The 19,474-nt window shown below is 39.3% G+C and overlaps 1 protein-coding gene across 6 annotated transcripts in view; it reads right to left on the bottom strand.

Annotated features, from left to right (window-relative positions):
- Nucleotides 1–19,474, bottom strand: part of ripor2 (RHO family interacting cell polarization regulator 2) — a 58,354-nt gene that overhangs the window by 17,906 nt on the left and 20,974 nt on the right. For all 6 annotated transcript variants that reach the window (XM_067500539.1, XM_067500575.1, XM_067500558.1 and 3 more), the window contains exons 2-6: nucleotides 4,544–4,664; nucleotides 1,465–1,620; nucleotides 1,239–1,317; nucleotides 747–770; nucleotides 275–328 (exon numbers count right to left, since the gene is read on the bottom strand). In XM_067500539.1, coding sequence (XP_067356640.1) covers nucleotides 275–328; nucleotides 747–770; nucleotides 1,239–1,317; nucleotides 1,465–1,620; nucleotides 4,544–4,664 — 434 coding nt within the window. The remainder of the gene's footprint in view (nucleotides 1–274; nucleotides 329–746; nucleotides 771–1,238; nucleotides 1,318–1,464; nucleotides 1,621–4,543; nucleotides 4,665–19,474) is intronic.

Genomic DNA, 19,474 nt, shown 5'->3' with positions numbered 1-19,474 from the left:
TTACTGTATACATTTATAAGAAAGGTCTTTTAGTCTATAAAGTATATAAACTTGACCAACACTATAAACACTGTATCCACTAGTATTGAGGTTTAGAGAGACTGGGTGGGTGTCTGAGAGGCTTAAAGTGAAAGAAGGAATTGAGATGAAACATGTTCAGCAGAACTTAGAGGGTCTCCAAGCTGCCACAGGAAGTGGTACAACATCTCTGGTACAGAGATTGACAAAATAACAATGCGTCTTAAAAATATTATCACACATCATCGGTACTTACCTTGCTTATGTGAAACTCCAGGCGTCTCATGTACCTCTCAATGGTTTTGATTTGCTGCAAAAAGACAGACACAGCCCAAATGTACAGTTGTTGATCTTGATGAGAAAACGTGGGTACATAAAAATATGATTTGTATGGCCCTGTTATAGGAAATAATGAGGTAGAGTTTGCAAGTTTATACTGATGTTTAACCATCAGCTACTTCCATATCACAGATTGGAAAAATCTTAATTCTGTGTGTTGTCTTTTATTTTGAAATACCATATTTTCTCTTCCTGTCCCACCAACAATTTCTCTTCCATAATCTTTCCTGCATTATCCCTCAATCCCCTCACCCTTCACTACTCCACTCCTGTCCCAGATCCCTCATTTCTTCTCCCTTTAGCCATTTTTCTCCCTCCCTTCCACATCAAAGATTCCCTCCGCATGCACCAAACTTGAATTAAGTGGAACCTCCCCACCATTAACTCACCTTGTCAAGATCGTACAGCACTCCCTAGAGGAGAAAACACACACACACAAACACACACTTAGTAAAGAAGGACAGCAAAACCAGGGTACTTAAGTAATGCAAAGCAGACTACAGTTGACTGGCATCAAGAAAAGATCCTATTAAACTCATTTTCCAGTGACTCTGCATGTGTACAGTATATAGAGTTTGTGTGACTGTGCCACACACCAGCAAATCATGTGTGTTAGGCATGTGTGAATTCATGATATTGATGCAAAACAGCTCAGATGTGGCCTTGCTACTTTCATATACAGATACCTGTGAGAAATAAAGGTAGTCGTGAAATGCCTAACGTCAGCCAAAGCCTATTGTTCAAAGGTATAGTGTCATAATGTTAATGCAGAAAACTTTCTTCTCATTTCCACCTTTGCAATAAAACATTCATCTTAAGTTATTTTTAGGCATCAACATCATACAAGCTGGGCTGTAGATGAGTGTGCACTAGTTTCTCACCAGGCGAGAGTTTCTCTTCATGTCCTTCATCAGAGATGTGAGTTTGTCCAGTTCTGTTTGATGGACTTCCAGATACTCACTACACGGTAAACAGAAACAATACTTTGTTTTACGATTGCAATACGATTCTATCCCATTTGTAAAGTAACTATTAATAAGAACTGACTTTGATATGTTTATGAATTGACAGGTGTGTGTACACAGTTTACATGCATAAGTCACTCACTCCAGGCCTTGTTTGAGTGCTGTGTAAACATCCTCCAGTCTTTTGGGTTGGGGTTCTCTGGAGCTGCTGCCCCCCTTGTGACCTGACAGGTGAGGCTTTTTAGGCTTGGACTGAGGCTTCTTGGGTGCAGCAGAGTTCCCCATGAAGGAGTTACACCTGCACACACAAAAACATAAACACACACACACAAACACGCACCATAGTAAATACATTGTAAGGTCCCCTAATTGCTTCTTTTTCCTCCAGTGTGCAGGACAAAAATCTCACAGAGTAAGCAGGAGAATGAAAAGTCATCTCGACATAAACATGTACATTTCAGATACAGATAGTTCAGACTTGCTAGCATTGGCACAGCATATCATATTAAATATTTATTTCTAAAGTATATCAGATAGCCAGGTCTGAGGTATAATGTAGTGTTAGCATATCATTTTAGTCAGTCTCATCTTGAATTCATCTCATTTGTCAAATGCAGAGGGCACATCAAATCTGTCCATGCCGAGACAACTCAGTCACACGGCAATGAGACATTTAACCTACATTACATTTAAATACCATCTAAAAAGACACACACACACACACACACACACACACACACACACAAACACCATCTTCCCAGTGGTGAGACCCTTCAATCACAGAGGTGTGGTAAATCATAAATACACCCCCATCCATTTTGCGTATTTGGCCTATGCTCAGCTGCCATTCATCTTCAACTGAAGTGAACTTGCAAATACACAAACACACACAGGCAATCACACTCTCAGGAATCAATGACATTCGACTGTTCTTCAGTTTCTTCTCCACAGGCCTCCAGCAGTTGACCGACAGCATGACGGACTCAACGGGAGAGGCCAGCAAATATGGAGTTAAACAGAGTCCATTAGCTATTGTAAAATTGTAAAAAACAAAACAAGACGATCAATTAATGAGAATGTGTGGGATTGCAGCTGATGATTGATGTAATATCAAGTGAACATTAGAAAACAAAACGAAAAAAAAAGCACATTACAGCTTTCCAGATCTAAAGGAGGCTTGTTTTGTCTGACAAAAATACTTCAACATCCAAAAGAAAATTCACAATATTCACACTTTTCAATAAGAAAAAGCAGAAACGTTTCCTGGAAACAATAAATTGTTGGCATTTTTGCCCAAATAACACGTCGAAATGTTTTCTACCCATTTTATATTACATCAAATGAATAATCACTTACAAATGTGCAAAACTTACTTAAGAAAACCTGATATACTGAAAGACATGTCATGTCTTATTAGCCTGGTGCTTATGTACCGCGTATCCAGGCAGTCGTGAGGCGAGAGGTGGGGACAGCTTTATTCTGTGACATTAATACAATTTCAAATAATTTTACTGACTCATTATTCAAATAATTTGCAAATAAGGCTCAATAACTAAATTATTAAAAAATGCTAACCAAATGTTTTATAATATTTACAGGATTTAATTTCTATGTTCAAAGCAAAAGAAATGCTGTTTTTCTACACAGTACAGCCTCCTCATGAGGCTCTCTCTCTTCAAATCATTTTAGGTCACACTCCTCTTAACTACTCATGGACATTTCAGCTTTTTAAACCATTACAGATTTAGCTGACAAATGACATTTCCCTAGACTTAATGAAACAATCCCAGTCATCTCAGGGACACAGCGACATCCAATTGCAGTTCTCGGCAAGTTGGAACACGCTACGTCTTGCTCCATGCCAGGGAACGCAGCACAACTCAAGCTTAGCTGCCACAAATGTAGGGCAACGCTGAATGAGAGCACTACGTAGCCTTGGGGTCACACAAGCTATAGTGCAGTAGGGTCTCTTGGCACACAGAAATGCACAGATGCATACATGCAATTCCATACTGACTGATAATTGGGAATCTGCACTCTTGCAAATAAACTGCAAAGTGTGCAGTATGCATGCATGCGTACATGCACATTGGTTCACATGATGAAAGTCCTTTGATCAGGCACACTGACACACACACACACACACACACACACTTACTCACACCCACATAACTCTGACTCTCCACCACAGTCATTATCAGAATGGTAGCATGTCAGCCACTCTCAGTCACCCACACGCCCGACTCATTCTAACTAATTATACTGCTCACTGTCTAAGCAGAGAGAAAAGAGGACACGAGTGTCTCCAAATAGGTTCTGATAGAAAGACTAGAGGTCCTGAAGAGACCAGGCACCAGCAGCTGAAAGTCTGAGATTGTAAGATATATTTTTGTGGGTTGTGAATGTGAGAAGGCTTTTTTGATCATGGTGAGTGACGTGTTCAAAAAAGTTCAAACACAGATAAAACTTCTCTCGTAAGAACTTTACTACTATCCAACTTCTCACAAGCCTCCTCTTGCTATGAATGAAACAACTATCAGGAAATTGGTTTAGCTGAGTGGTTATGCAACAGAGTGACTCTTTATAATTCCGTTCCATTACAGAATCTTGAGCCTTGCTGTGGCTCACTCAATGCCATGAGGGTTGGCTCAAGATTTCTGAGTCAGACGGTGCTTTCTTCTGTGTGACTAAATGTTGAATGCAAAGCCTGGTTACAGTGATGGATGACATTTCTAACAAATAGTGCACAGCTAAATATGCAAAGTCAGGTCACCGCATATTATGAATAAAGCTGTGAAACTATGAGGGCTGATGCTGCTTTTTCATCAGAACCTTGAATGTCATGTAATAAGATTTCTTTAACTAATGTAAAACAATAGAAGTTTAGTATATTACTGAAGAAATTAATTATTTAAATTCATTATAATGTAGGGAGTTATTTAAAGAAAATACACTTTACACATTCATCTAGAATTGTGGCCTTTAATATTTCTGCTAAGACAATAAACTAAAACAATCAACTAAGTAATAAGAGAGCTAGAATCTACTGATCTGTTACTCTTATTTTGATGAGGATAATTTCAGCAAATTAAGACTATAAATTAGCTATAAACTGCAGACTTTTTCACAGTAAATTTTTCCCTTTCTGACCTCAATAGTTATTTCTGAAATGATTAACATAATTTGACTGCTGATTAACATATTTAAAGATTTCAGCTGACCGTGAGCGTCGTTCCTGTAGTGTGCTGAAGCCAGCGAAGGACTGACTCCGGATTATGCCATTGGGCCCTCCGGGGGAGTGTGTGCCAGCTGCCATGATCTCCGGGATGCGGGACGACACTCCTGGAACAAAAGTGTCAGTAGTACATTATTAGCACAAGAACAACTTAAACTCCGGTAAAACCAAAATCATGTCAGCAGAGAGGTTAACTGGAGTTCAGTGAGTGCTGTGTAAAGCAGCACAAAGTAGGCACAGTGATTTTCGCCATGGGCCATATGAACGAGCAGCATTCACAGCCTGTGCTAACATGACTCAACCCCACTGGCCTGCCGGTCTAGATTCAGTTACAGTTATGTTTTCCTTCCTCAGGCAGGTGTCACATAACATGACTCTTGTCACTTTCCTTGAAGAGTGATTTGTATTTTGTTCATAGTTTCTACCTGAACCAAAAGGTAAAAATGCAATCCAGACTGACAGCTGTTTAAAGTGAAGAGGTCCTTGCAAACTTATAGATCTGACCACAGATTTCCTGGAGCTTAAAAAGCAATGATGGCCCATAAAAGATCTAATTTCTCTACGGTAAATTCCTGGAAGAGCATCACAGACAGATTTTACCAATGCATATCAGTTAACCTAACTGTAAAAGCATCTTTGATTCCCACATTGATATTTGTTAGCAGCAGCCCATGACATTTTAACCTTTTTTTAAGACAGAGGTATGAAATGCAACATAACTCACGTGGGCACTCGCGGAAATAGTTGAAAATATATGGAGAAGCTTCCACATAAAGGTGTCAGATAATGATATAGCAGAGAACAAGTGCCCAGATGGAGGAATCCACTAAAATAACTCAATAACAGTTTCAACCCGCATGATGAGACTTTGTTCACATCATGATGCTAGCGTCAGCAGGTTGTCATTTAAACTTAAAGGGCACTTTGGTAAATATTTGAAACTGCTTAATGACAGACTAAAAAGGTTGCACTGATCTCCAGAGGACGTTAGTCTGCAACTATACTGTACTCTGCATTCTGAGCTACCAAGCACACACAGTCAGCCAAGTTCAAAGATCAAAATCAAAAATAGTGATAAAATATTGGCTCAACTGTCAAGTATATTGATCTCCATGTGATGCAGTGAGCAAGAGAAGTGTCATTTCTGTCTCCTTAATCTGAAGAGCTTTACAACTAAGCCAAAGGAAAAGTATGTAAGACAGAAATGTCTAGAGGAAAGAGAGTGATTTGTCAAATCAAATTAAACTCTACTAACTAGAAGCAGAATCAGGCTCTGAGGCGTCAGTATTGTCCTCTCCTCAGAGTCTGCTTCTCGTCCTCACAAAAACAAGACAAACCATCTCGTGGCATTACCAGTTAAACTACTTTGCCAAATGAAGTGACAAGTAATGTGTCACTGTGTTTTGAGGGGCCCTGTGTTTGAACAGGTCCTGTTTGTCTTCAACTGAAACATCCATCACAAACTATGACTGGGTGGGGCAGGCTGGGTTCACATCAGCATATATAAACATTTACGAGCAAAAATAAACATGTAAAACGCACGCGCGCACACACACACACACACACACACACACACACACTTTCCCTCTATGGACACCTGTGTCCAAAAATTGATTAAACTAGAAATCTGATATCCTGTACTTATACCCCTGTCGATGGTATGTACACCATTTTCTGCACGTACACTACACTGCACGTCCCCTACAGTGCATTGTTCTGTTGCATGATCGGTAAACAAGGTGTTTGGGAATTTAGTGCTCTTTCATTGCAGCTTGCTCTGAGACATTAAATTGAACAGCAGAAATGTGTCCAATAGCACAATGTGGCTATTACATCATGACATGATTCCACTGAAAGACAAAAATTCAATTAAATTCAACTTTATTTATATAGCGTCAATTCACAACATCATCTCAAGGCACTTTACATAATAGTGAAGACTATACGGATATGTAAAGAAAACCCAACAATTCCCCCTTGAGCAAGCCTATAGGCAACAGTGGAGAGGAACAACTCCCTTTAGGGGAAGAAACCTCCAGCAGAACTGGGCTTAGGCTGGGCGGCCATCTGCCTTGACCAGTTGGGGTGAGTGGAAAGTGAAGAGAGAAAAGAAAAGAGCAACAAAAAGCAACAACAAAACATTGGGCAGGTTGGTAGGACCAAAAAGGGACAGAGAGAGGGATACAAAGAAGGAGAAGCACGACTACAAAAGGGAAAGAGACAAAGTTAATGTCGGTAAAGTAGGCCTGCATTCTGGGATCGAAGTGCTCTAATGGGACGATGTGGTACAATGAGGTCTTTTAGACATGATGAAGCTTGACCTTTTAGAGCTTTATATGTATCGATATCGATATTGATCTGTAATTGGCTAAAACGCCTGGATCAAGACAAGATTTTTTTAAGTAGCGGTTTGATTACAGCTACCTTAGACCTGTGGTACATATCCAGTTTCTCGAGATAGATTAATGATATCTAAAATAGATGTGTCTCATAAGGGTAACGCGTCCTTGAGCAGTCTAGTCAGGATAGGGTCTATCGGTTATAGTTGAAGTTAACTAAGTGAGGTCTATGGGTAAAAAGCAGTCTAAGAGGGATTGGGGCCTTATTGATGTACATAAAGGTCTATCTATAGGATTTTTGAGGAGGACCTGGTGATTTATTTCCCTGCTACAATATTATTCGTAAAGAAAGCCATGAAGTTATTGCTGCTCAGAATTAAGGGACTACTAGGCTGAAACAAAACTGGGGGATGTTCTTGTTTTCCTCTGTAATGAAGAATAATATGCTGTTCTGGAATTACGGAGAGCTTTTTTTATAAATTATTAAACAGTTTTTCCTGGCCAAGCTGGAATCTTCTAAATTAGTGAAATGCCACTTCCTTTCTAACTTTTGTGTTGCTGTTTTAAGTTGTGAGTTTGTGAACAATAATACCTACCATTGTATCATCAGCTTGCCCTAACCATAGCAGGCAGCAGAAGAGGAGCAATTTGGTCCAATTCTGAGCATTTTAGTCAATTTTAGTTCAGCAGCACATTTTGTTTCTTATTTTGTGACTCACTCTCCTGGTGGGTGGGCAAATGATGGTGCATTTTGTTACCTAATGCTCTCTGGGTAATCAGAAAAGGCTGGACACAGTTCCCCACACGTCCCCACCATCTCCTCAGCTAAAAACTGTACACAGTTAGACCAGATGGTAGAAGCTGTTCATTTTCAAGTCAACTTCACTTCACTGATGTTCCCAAATGGTACGAGCAACCAGTGCTGCCCATGATGAGGACCAGAGGGAATAACACTGAGTACAATGTACTGTCCTCAGAGAGAATATGTAGATATGATTTAACAGCACGAACACCATTAAACAGGGGAAAAAGGTTCATATTTACCCAGGAGTTAAAGTGTGCTCACTAAAATCCCGACTGTAAGATGGAGATGTGTGAAATTCAATCAGTGTTTGTCCTACATTCATTTTCAGGGACTCTTCTACCTACTGCTGGATAAATTTGGCAATTTATTAAAGCATAATCATCTTTTCCCTCTTTCAGAAAGAACCAGGCTTTAGAAGAGAAACAGCTTCAGTGCCTGTATCTAAGCTGTGGATGACTGTATACACATCAGGTGCTAGTTTCTTGCAATTCAGTGTGATAATTAGATAAATTTTCAGTTATTTATATATTTTAAGCAAACGTGTCAAACAGCTTTTGCTAATAAGTTGTCAAATGTGAAGATTTAATATTTACATTTGTTATATTTGATAGGAAAAAATGTTTTTGGTTTAGACTAGAGGCAGGACGTTGTTCACCATCTTTGACACTTTTTGGGACATACTTTTTTAAAAAAGAATTTGCATATAATCTGATTATGAAAATCATATTTTTTGCTAAGGGTCTATACACTAAAGAAATCTAGCCTGGTTTTACTCCCTTGATGTGTGGTATCCTGCATGTTCCCATTCATGTTTAAACTTCTGTACTTTCCCAAACTTTTCCCAGCCTCAGCAAGCCCCTTCAAAAAAAATCTCCACATTTGCATCACTGCTCTCCACATAGCACGCACGCACACACACACACACTCTTTCACACACTCTTTCACAAAGAATTCAACCAGTGAATCATAAAAAACCCTTTCCTCTGCACCTCTTAGTGTCACCGCTCATCTCGTCTGAAAAGCCTTTCAGAACAACAATGCCTACTCGCAGTGTGTTCTGCTTTAGTGCCAGCTCTTACCCACGGTGAATACAGCTGCCACTCAGTCCATTCACCGGTCACTCTTCTCTGCTGCTCACACACTAACAGCCAGAAATACCTATGATGAGGTGTGTGAGTGTATATTTTCGTTAAAGGTTTGACCATTTAATTCATCAATGTGATGAGCTGCTGTTGGACAAGAGTGGACACATGATGCATACACAACAAGGAACAATACATACCCGCATGTGAAGGGGGCTGGCATTGAGAGAGCAAGAACGCTGATGTAATACTACTTTGCTATTGGCCGTCCAAGGTCTATGTGCAGTAACACAATAGTCCCACCCCAGACATTGTGTGTTTGTGCTGGGGGTGTGAGTCTGGTCGGATTACTACATGGGCATATCGGGCACATGCCCAGGGGCTGGAGCCGTAAAACACCTAATATGGTGGGCAGTGGCAGCCTAAAGGTTAGAATAGCGAGTTTGTAATTAGAAGGTTGCTGGTTCAATCGAGGAAACAGCAAGACAAAATCGCAGCAGCTTTTGATTTCTCCATCATCAGCAGAGCAGCAAAAACAACTTGTGCAAGGCCCTTAATGCTCAAGTGGAGCTATTCAATGAAAACAAGTCCGACTATAGACAGCTTTTAGCTGTGAATGTGAAACTGAATTTGATCTAGGTGTTTCTGAAAAAGAGAGGAGGTCCCTTAGTCAATTTACCCTGAATAAATAAAAAGTGTAAAAAAAAAAACACACAATGACCAAAAACAGATCCAAAATGATTTAAAAAAGATGAACAAGCAAAATTACTAAAAACAGACACGATGCCAAAAACAGATCAAACCCAAAAAATGAACAGAAGCATCCAAAAATAGACATGAAATGACTAAAACCAGACATTTAAGGACCATGAACACACAAGAAACTACAACAAAAACAGACAAAAACCTTCCAAATACAAATTACCACAGACTCTAAATGAACAATAAGAAAGGGTGGGTGGGCTTTTCCCCCCATCTGTCTCTTTTGTTATGACTAACCATGGGCATAAGACAGATAATTAATAAAGAATGATATCTGATTGTAGGAAGAAAATAAGGAAAGGAAGGAGGGATGACCATGAGCCTCTGAATGCGACTAACTTGCTGTAAACTAACAATAGTGCTAACAAGCTAATCTGTTAACTGACCACTGTCCCTGGCTGTGAGCTGTAGATGTAACAATGCAGTTTAAAAGGTTTGTATTTTTTTTAATTAAAAATGCAGAGATTTATTTGAATTATATTGAAATAGGCCACTAAAGAGATTCAATTTTAATTAAAAATGTCATTTAAGCTTTTGGGAATCAAGTGAGCTGTAGCAAAAGACTTAAAATCCATCTGCCCAGGCCTTCAAATACTGACTCCGTGTAAAAAACCTGTTGGTGTTCACATCTTTATAGTCTTGACTTTATTCTGTAAAGTGCCTTGAGATGACTCAAGGGACTTTATAGATATGTTGTGAATTGGCGCTATATTAATAAAGTTGAAAATCTTTGCAAGGCAAACAAAACTAAATAGATATGAAACAATAATTGTTTTCTTTTTCACTTTCTGCAACTGTACACAAGCTAGCTTGCTGCCAGTCACGATACCTTAGATTGTCTCAATCAGTCGAATTACTTTCTCTTTGCAAGTCATTACTATATCCTGGAAGCCCAATAGACATGCAACACCAACATCACACAGCATACAATAATCCCTCTTTTACAAGCTGAGAAACACAGATTCAAAAATCTGCAAAAGAAAGTTTCTGTCATTTTCTGAGTACTCTATTCATGGGGCGTCTTTATTCAAGTGACTCACACCTAAATTAATTTCTGCAAACATTTCTCCCACAGAGTCTTCTCTTCAATGACAGTGTGATTCACTTTCTTGTTCTTTCCCTTTTTTTGTCACTATTCTTTCTACTTATCACTCTCATCCTTACTTTGCCTTGGCATTCGTTTCTTACAAACATTGCCTCTAACATACTTTACAAGCACATTAATTTTGCAGCAATCAAAAAAGGGGAGCCATTTCAAGTCAACAATCACTGGAGCGTCTCTAAATTCTTCATACTGATAACGACATCAATCATTCTTAGCGTCTTGTCTGTGGTAAAGTGTTCCAGCACAAAACACACACTTACACACACAAATATAAGCCATTGAGCGTGTGTGTAAGCCTGTTTCTGAATCTGTACTTATGTGTAAAAAGCAGTGTCACTACATGTTAACCACAGGTGCCTAATTTGTAATGCCTGTATAAATTAGCCTCACCATGGCAACAGCAGACAAACTGGGATGGAGAGTGTTACATAAAACAACCGTTATGAGCCAACTGCCAAGAAGTAGGACACACACCCTCGTGTTAGAGGGCAGACACTTTTAAAGCACCAGTCATTCATTTGGAAAAAAGGCTTTTTGAAATTTAAATCTTTTATAGAAGCTGCTTTAAATGTGTTCACAGCTTCATCAAAAATGTCCTTAAGTGGTCTATTTGATCTATTTGTATCAGACAGTGCAGATAAAAATAGGAAGAAATTTAAAAAGTGATAAAGCAGGCTGAAGAATGTGTATAAAATGATGCAGTGTGGTCTGCTTTAAGATCCAAACAGGCGGCTGCTGAAACTGATAAATCCATGAGATTATAGTGATGAATTGCTGACTACATATGACTCCAGGTAGCAAGTATGAGCCTGAAAGCTGGTCAATTCCCCCCATTGCTAACCAGGATCCCGATTTGTGTTACTGGTGCAATAAGGAAGGCAACTGCTAGGGTCGCTTCAAGCTTGACTGCGCTGTAACTGTATGATGCCATTCCTAAAAACTGTAAACATGAACAAGACAGGGCTTAGTTTTATTACTTAGGCATATCAATTTGTTATGAGCTTCTTAAATATCCCAACCGCAGCCATGAAGAAAGTGCACCTACTCGCTGCAACACAAGCATATAAATGATTATAAATTGAAGCTTCCCTCAGCAGGATGAACTAGTTCAGATTTAAGATTTACAGAATGACATGCTGAAATTTCAACTACAGCTCTTACAGATTGCCTACATAATTCCTTGCATGCATACGATTAATTCTGAGTTAAAAAGTAGCTTGTCTTAATCCTGCTCTCATCACATGTCCATTAACCTGATGACCAACCTGGAATAAACTTGTTTTAAATCCAAAGTTCCCTGCAGGTAAAACATGTGACACTGACAAATCTGCATGGAGTGTACACACACACACACACACACACACACACACACACACACACACACACACACTGACTGAGTCATGTACAGTCATGTTTATGAAAGGCAACACTTGCACCTATGCAAACTTTAGTTAACAGTACTATATAATGGGGGAAAAACTGCAATAAGGATGTGGCTGTTTTTGGCATCTTTTACCAGGCAAAATGACTTCATGACAACAGAGAACCTCACTATCCTCAATTCAAGTTCCTGCTCATTCATGTACACTAAAAGGCTTCTCAAAGGCATTAACAAGCAGGCAGGAGACTTTCCTAGATGACAGTGTAGAGCAATGCCAGTATCACCTTGTGAGGTGGCAATGATACACCTTTAATCATTCAACAGTCAACAGTCTGGTCAGTTTTCACTGTCAGAAAGAAGTTCTGACAGAAAAGGGTTCAAACCTGGAGATTGAAGGTTGAAGTCATTGGGTTTTAAGTAGATTTTTTATGCAACATACAAAGGTGAGCACTATGACTGATACATTAAATCCAAATTGCTATAGCAAGCAGCTGTTTTCAGTGCTATATAAAACATGCTACTTGTTCCTCAACAAACAGCTGACAAAGTAAAAAAAAAAATCTGGTAAACACAGAGGAGCATATAGCAGCTAATAAGTAAGAGATTTCTCACATTGAAGATTAACACTGTTTAATTTGTCAGACCCAAGACATAAAAAGATTCAATAACTTGGTTCACAGTCATCATAAACAACGAATGGCCACAAAGGTGGAAAACTGCTGAATGAAGACAAAAACAACATCTATCACCTGGTCAGTGAAAACTCTCAATCATCCAAGTGAGGTTACTTGTAAGCTGAGTCATGGCAACTGGACTTCTTACTTGTCTTCCATGACTCAGCTTCCACATAACATAGCACATGACAAAGTAACTGATGACCTTTTTTTACGTGTCTGATTACAGTCAAGTAAAAACCAAGGACTAAGATAATTTGGTTTGAATTCTGCTTCATATAGCCCAGAAGTGTTTTGGAGCGAGCAGTGAGACTATTGAATAAAACAGCAGCAATAAAGTCAGCATTAAAGTAAAAAAAAACATTTACTATGTCTCACAAGGTTGAGCAATTTGAGAAATCCACTTATTTCCTTTCTTTTTAAAAAGTTAACAGCAGTGAATAATGAGCATAATATTAAGTGTCAGCCTTTTATACTATGCTGTACAATGTTTGTTATTTTATTCAGCTTGACTGAGCTCCCAGTGATTCATGGACCTCTCAAAAATAATAAAGCTGTCCGACTTTCTGTCCCAAATATTAAAACTCCTCTGATCTCCTCCCATGGTGGATGATTCTTAAAAAACGTTTTACTGGGTCAGCAATAAACTGCTCTGGACTATAAATAACGCTAACCAGAATCGGCTGACAATTCAGTCATCTGATGCAGTTAAACTGTTTATTGGAAATTGCAATTGCTGCAGAAGAGATGTGACTGTGACTGTGTGAGTGCCAAAGTGTGGGAATCAAAGTCTGTGCGATGTGTCTTTGTGTGAACGGTGGCCAGTGCCAGCTAGTTCCCGTGAAAGTCGTGGCAGGTCAGAAATGTTGCCTCGGAGATTCATGCTACAAACCCGTTTCATTTATGTGTCATAAGAAGCAGAACTCATGTCTGCCCCCGTCTCTGACATTTCCCAGTGTTCCAAGGCACCTAATTCTCTTTACATATGCATATGTAAGCGTGTTCAGATTTCCTCATGTATCGTTATGTTATGCTTATAGTCACTCTATTCTAATTATAGGTCATCAGTGTCCTCATGGGGCTGGACATGCAGGGAAAATTAAGGCCCGGATATGGAGTGGCATTTAAACGTACAGATGACCAGATTAACTGAGGCGTGTCTGCAGTGAAGTTACACTTGGGCAGCTGCTGTTGACATTTTAACAGAGCAGCAGTGTTGTAGTTTTAAGCATGCAAGAAATTATGACAATCTGTGAGCTGTAAATATCAGGATGCCTTACTGTAAAATCTGCTCATTGAGGAAATTCTAGAGGTTTCATTTACATACCACTCAGGAGCCAGAACAGTAGAAAGCAGCAGCAGAGACACATCAGCTACAACCACATGATGGGTCTGTTGCCAACCTCATTAAATACTGCAGTCAAATCAAGAAATTCCATGACAACATGACCAACAACTTTGGCACTGGTGCACAGCCTCATTTACTTTAGTGGCACAGTATGAAGCTCTGAAACCATTTCAATTCAGGTTTATTTTGTCCCACCAGAGCTCCCCACACCTGATTTAAGTGCACTGATGTCCAGGTTTTAATGTATTTACTTTTGAAACCCAATAGACAACTTTGTGACTCGACACAAAAACATTGCATGGTGCTCTTGAACACAGCATATTTGGCAGCAGAGATTACCAGGAGAGCTTCAGTGACGAGCACAAACTAAAGGTGGCGTCTGCTTAAAGTTTCACCAAAACTGACCACCTCTACTTGAAGTGTAACTTTAAGCTTTAAAGAAAAAAAAGACCCAGCAGAACCAGATATATCCTACTCTATTTTACAACACGGCACCTGTGTTACCCAGAATGGAACTCGACCACTGACAGGTGTATATATATATGCTAGTATTGACTTTGGGCCACAAAGCTGAATACTTACCCAAGGTAACTTATCAGATTTCACTGACCCAAAAATATGTCATAACAATGTAGAAGTATATTTATTTGATATAATAGTGTGATGTGTAAAGTCAGTAGAAATAACCTGTTACACTTAAAAATCATGTTATCGCTAACCTCTGGCATATTAACGTCTTTCACCTGATGTACACCACAGCATCACTGCCAGGTGTGGTTACAGGTGCAGTACAGTAATTTACTACATTTTATGAAATTTTTAGCATAGTTAGCATTTTCCTTCATCAAGCAGCTTCTAGCTGGAAACGTTGTGCAATGTCACATACACCAACAACCAAGACAACAAACACTGTTGAAATCCACCAGACTTCATCACTAGCTTACTTCAAGGTGGATTTTTCCTCAAATACTGATACACTTATCCCCACTTTCTCACTTGCTGTTCTTCTTTGATTTGAACGTTATGGGTGACTCTGATAGAGAGTGACCACCTATGCCGGAGCACTGGAATCCAGTTACCATTGAAACAGGATTGGGCTGGTTATATCGGCTCCATTTGGTATTTTTAGCAGGAAAAGAAAACACTCTTTTCACTGATAGCAGTTTCTGCGATAATACAAGCTCAAAGTGTTGAGCAGCTATGTGTGAATTTGCCAGTCATGGAAAAACAGCCAGCTGCAGAGTTGTTTTTACAATTCACTGTGTAAGCTAGGAAGATGGCAGGACTGAGAGGTGTTCTTCTGGGCTTCTGGCAGAATTGCATTTAGCACCTGCAAAATAACTAGTAACTCAACTATAGGACATCATTAAAAAAAAAAAATTAAGACACATTTTTTAGAGATTTAAAAGGTTTAATCCCACCGCAGGGCCACCAAGGGCCAAATCACTGAACCTAAATCAGCATGCAGAGCACGAGAACACGTTCCACTATGGCGACCCCTGAAGGGACAAGCTGAAAGCCATTGATTTGAAATGGACATAAAATCTATAAAAAATTTATCTAATTAATTTCAAAAACAGCACTTTATGCAATTGTAGACAATATGTAGACATATCTATGACAACACTCAAATAAATACACTATGGCCTGCACCCATGAACCACATGGTTCTGGTTGTTTTTACAGTATATCTGAAAATGCAGACTCTACCTTACCAGCTATGGTAAATCTGTGGGTATAATTTACAAACAGAAGTCATGGTGGATTTCTTTCTCACTTATTCCTCGTGCAGCTCTGACTAAACTATTACCAGCAGAATAACAATTTACACAGTGGCTGAATAAGAAGAAATGCACAGTGCAGAAGGAAAAAGGCTAAAGCAAACCACATGTTCCTGAAATGAGCTCTCTTTGAGGTTTTACAGGTAAATATCTCAGCTACCCATGGAGATTATCATGCTGCTTAGCATAAGGACTCAGCAGGGATCGAGGAACCGTGCACATATGAAATGTATTTTGAAGCTTTGCAACCGTGACCACTTCTGAACAATTGGACTGGAAATTAAATAGTCTATACACCAAAGCTGCCCACAGACATCAGGACATTGACTATTTAAATGTTGAAGTGATTAGTGTTAATTATTTTGTTTCTGGAAGTAAGTAGGTGTAGTTCAGTGGAGGCTCATTATGTGAAAGGAGAGTAACAAAGAACAGAGAGCAGTGAAGGCTTAGAGTTTGAGAAAAACAGAAACAAGGATGATTCAGACACCGAAAGAAAACAACACAGTCTGTATGTCTTTGGACAATGCTACAGATAAGCAGTCACACAGACATTATGATGCACTATTATCCATTGTGCAGTTCACAGCTGTTTACACAGACTGGTAGAAACCATTTGGCCACACTGCTCTTCTGTCAGTTTACTCTCCATTTTTTGTAGCCTGTTAGCTTTTATCTGGACTATGAAACAGAGACAGACAGAGCAGATGAGAGTAAAGAGAGAAAGGTAAGGATAAGCAAAACAGGTCCAGAGCCACTCAAAGACCCACAGCCCCCACCCCCCCAGTAGCCTTGTGCTTTATCTGCATTTACTGAATGTTATTTTTTGATAACTGTGCTTCTACTGCAAACATGCATTAAAGTGTGATTTATCATTTCAGATCAGAATATTCACACATAGAGGCAAATGCTTCGACAGTACAATTAGGGCTTAGAGGAATTATATGCAACATAATTTAAGCTGTTGCCAAACATCTCACATCTACAGAAACATATTCCATATTATCTCAGTGTTAGCCTCATAAATTTTAAATCTCTAGGAGACCTTGCTGTCTTGACTACTTGATCTCTTTTAGATCTATTTTTGTGAGTATAAATAATCTGAATGTGTCCTGACCTTTAAAACACATGTAAAAAAAAAAAAAATGAATTTAAAATCTTTCAGCCAGATGTGACATTTACTGATCTCCCATCTTGGGATGCAACTAATGATTACATTCATTATCAGATGTTCATTGTATTCGAACCAAAATAACATGTCCAACAATTTCTAATTACAGTTAAAAAAAAAAAAACAGGAAAAAAGAGGGCAATGTTATAACTTACATTATAGAACCTTCAGACTTTTGGCATTAAATAATTCCATATCCCCAAAAATGCTTGACTGCACAATACATAGACATAGCACCTTTTAATATCGACATTACAAAGTGTTTCTCCTGTCAACTAACAAATCAGTTCAGCACTGACCTTATCCACTGCATTCTCAGCTAAAGATGACATTTTTGGGTTATGATGGGACTGAACATAATCGTCACACCGAGCAGCTCCAACATATAAAGACATATTTTGTTGCAGGAGGAGCAGCACAGTTCAAAGAGTGAACAGTCATCCTCACAATGAGTTGCCTCAGGGTAAAAGAGCAGTGTTATGCCACCCCCCTTCCCTCCTCCTCAGTTCATCTGTCAACACACAGCTGTGTCACAGCTACACCAAAGCAGCTGGGAAATGGGAACACCCACTTCCTGGTGTCTCAGAAAACCTCAACTTTGTGACAGAAGAAACCAAATCACACAAGTGCAAAAAGTCTCCTTTCAAAAAGATGCAAAAGGTGTCTGAAGACAAAGGTGATCGCAGAGCTGAAATTCAGTGCTCTGTATTCTGGGTAAGATGAAAAGTGTGCACAGACAAAGATGAAGAAAACAAGAGGCAACAGAGATAAACAAACAAACAAGCAGAGGCAGAGACAACTGGAGGCTGAAGAGGAAAGAGCAGCGCTGATCAGAGCTGAGACATCATCACAGCAGCCCATGCTGCTGTATTACCAATAACTGTGAAGCTGCTGGCACTGAGTGTTGCACCAAAATTGTCATCTGTGTGTTGTGCTCATGGTGGCAAACAAAGAAACAGACATAAAACCATCGTGACACACAGACATTATCCAATAGTGTGTGTTCCAGCTGCTGGACACTGTACAGGGAGAGCACCAAATACCAAAACAGACAGATTATCAGCTTAGGACCCTAAAACGCTTATGGCACTCATAATGCCACTACGGCGCCCAGCTGCTCCAGTCAGAGGTGAGGATGTGCCAAATGTGTGGGACGTCAAATATCATGTGTCGCACATGACGCCTAGTGTGGGGAATGTGCCCCCCTCTAGAGCATCGGGGAGGGGATTAATGGGGTACACCACCATACACAAACAAGATGCTGATCTGCTCAGAGACAACACTAGGACAGGAGCATTCAAGGGGTTCAAATGCTCTTCCATAAACTCTCCATCAGTATCTATGTAGGAGAGCAGAGGAAGGAGGGGAAGGCAGTGGACAGATGGAAAGGGACTGGAGAAAGAACCAGAGGAGAAGGAAAGAAGTAAAGTGACCGAAATAAAATTCATCAAGATGAAAAACTCAAGAACACACACAGAGCTTTTCCACTTATTAGAAACTGAGCGGCACATAATTGTTCTTTTTATAATTTTCATACATCACTGATTCTAATGCATGTATTCAGGAGAAAAAAAAAACACACCAACCCATCTACTACTTAGAGTGTATGTTTATGTATTTGTGTTTGTTGCCTAGCTATGCTGACTTTTCACATGATCTAGCTGGAAATGGCCTCTGCATGCACACTTCTGTCACACACAGCAGTCTGATAGTGTTGTGGTTAAGCAGCAGTGCTGGAGTCACCAACATGAAAGCCTGTGATGTCTCTCAGGGAAGTTCGGCCCCTTAGTCCACAGGCTAATACTCATGTATCTACAGTATGCTCACACAGAAAAGATCGGGACAAAATAAGAACCAGTAGGCCCATTTCACCTCAAAACTGCAGATACAGATATTTTCTTTTTAAAAATCTGACAATGAAATATTTGACAATTTGTACATTAATAGTATTTTTAGCATAACCACAGAATAATCTTCATAACAGACTCCCTTCCCTTTGCCAAAGCCTAAAAAGATGCTGAACATTTTAAAATTCATGATTTAATATTCACTTTCAGTGCTTTCTGAGGAATAAGCTCTAAGATACTGTTTCTTAATCTACTTTGGCAGCTCTTTAATTTCTTGGTACTTTAACCAACACACAGTATTTACTGACAGAGGCTGACAGAAATGTTTTATGCAGACAATCTTATAAACCAAAGTAGCCAACTGGACAAGTTATATAAATATAAATAAAAGTAAAAATGATCTTTGCTATCTAGCTGATAATTATTCAGATGTTTTACTCCAACTACAAATGTAAAGCTCAGCTCTATAGGACAGTCATCGGCTCCTAGGGCTCGTCCTCTGGAAAACTGAATGTCGAACGAATTTTAGAGCCAACTCATTTTGATTCATTCCACAGGATACTGTAAAATCTTTGATCTGTTCATGTTACATGAAAAGTCGGGTGATCACCAACATCAGTACGAT

This window comes from Channa argus, chromosome 1 (genome assembly GCF_033026475.1).
Source record: "Channa argus isolate prfri chromosome 1, Channa argus male v1.0, whole genome shotgun sequence".
NCBI lineage: Eukaryota > Metazoa > Chordata > Actinopteri > Anabantiformes > Channidae > Channa > Channa argus.
Note: the sequence above shows the minus strand (reverse complement) of the source record. Positions and strands in the feature narration are given on the sequence as shown.